This window comes from Plasmopara halstedii, assembly GCF_900000015.1.
Source record: "Plasmopara halstedii genome assembly, contig: Scaffold_292, whole genome shotgun sequence".
In the NCBI taxonomy this organism is placed as follows: Eukaryota; Oomycota; class Peronosporomycetes; order Peronosporales; family Peronosporaceae; genus Plasmopara; species Plasmopara halstedii.
Genome location: NW_020187213.1, coordinates 1159077 through 1160093, shown reverse-complemented (window position 1 = coordinate 1160093; position 1017 = coordinate 1159077). Strand labels below are relative to the sequence as shown.

Genomic DNA, 1017 nt, shown 5'->3' with positions numbered 1-1017 from the left:
TTTGGTAGCTTCTTTTAGATTTGCTATCTTCCAGACTTGACTAGGCTTGCATTACTAAACCTAATCGCTACAACAGCTTCTTGGTCTTCAAGGCGTTTTCGTCCGAACGTAATATGCGAAACTCAGCAAGAGTAGCAAAAGCAACGTCATTCTTTGACTCTGGTATTTGGTCAACCCTGTAATTAAGTCGACGTAGCATCTTTTTCATCAAATTAGCTGCAGCGGAAGTAATCAAATAGAGCTGGTCGGAACCACTCACATCTATTTTTTTACGCGCAAGACGTTCAGCGAACTCGTAGAGAACACGGTACTGCGAAGTCTCAAAAATTTCAGCAGACACCTTTTCATTGGGATCTATTGGAGGAATTTGGAGCTTGGTGCATGCGTCCATCAGTAAGTCTAGGGAAGTGCGAGGACCATCAAGAGCCAAGGATTTGATTTCTTCTCGCAGCTTTTCAAACTGATCCTTTCTATTAATACAATCCACATCGTAACGACTTTTCGCGAAGATAATCCTCAAGTCGTAATCGAGATCACCCCTGAGTATTCCGTCTTGTTCGTGATAATTCTCCAGCGTAAATTCGTTTTGACCGATTGCATTCAGCAAATACTGTCGCCGATTATTATAATCAATTTGAAGTTTTTCAACAGCGATGTGCATTTCCCACCAACGCACGTCAGTCGCACTTCCTAGTTTCGTGCCTATGGGACGAGCGTGTTCCGGGAGGTTTTTGATCTCTCGATCATCTTCAACTATTTTCTCGGAACTTTTTAAATGTTTCTGGAATGTTCCCAGTTCGATCGCCAGCTTATCGGTGAGGACGGAAATCTCATTAATGATATCGGGACCATTGCCCCTTTCTTCCATTGTAGGAGAGTGAACTCGTACAATCCGCACCGTGGGGGTGTCACTATCCGTCTTTTCCTGCACATTGTCAATCGTGAACGAAGCTTCAATCCTCGACAGCAACAAGGCAGCAGCAAAAAGACTTTGGTACAGCTTCATCTTCCGGGTTT

At 43.8% G+C, this 1017-nt stretch overlaps 1 protein-coding gene across 1 annotated transcript; it reads right to left on the bottom strand.

Moving 5' to 3' along the window:
- Window positions 1-67: 67 nt before the first annotated feature.
- PHALS_06066 (uncharacterized protein) lies at window positions 68-1006 on the bottom strand (the record flags this gene model as incomplete). The annotated part of the gene is made up of 2 exons (XM_024723414.1): window positions 68-199; window positions 260-1006. The coding sequence occupies 2 exons, from the start codon at window positions 1004-1006 to the stop codon at window positions 68-70; spliced, it is 879 nt and encodes a 292-aa protein (XP_024574393.1).
- Window positions 1007-1017: the final 11 nt, after the last annotated feature.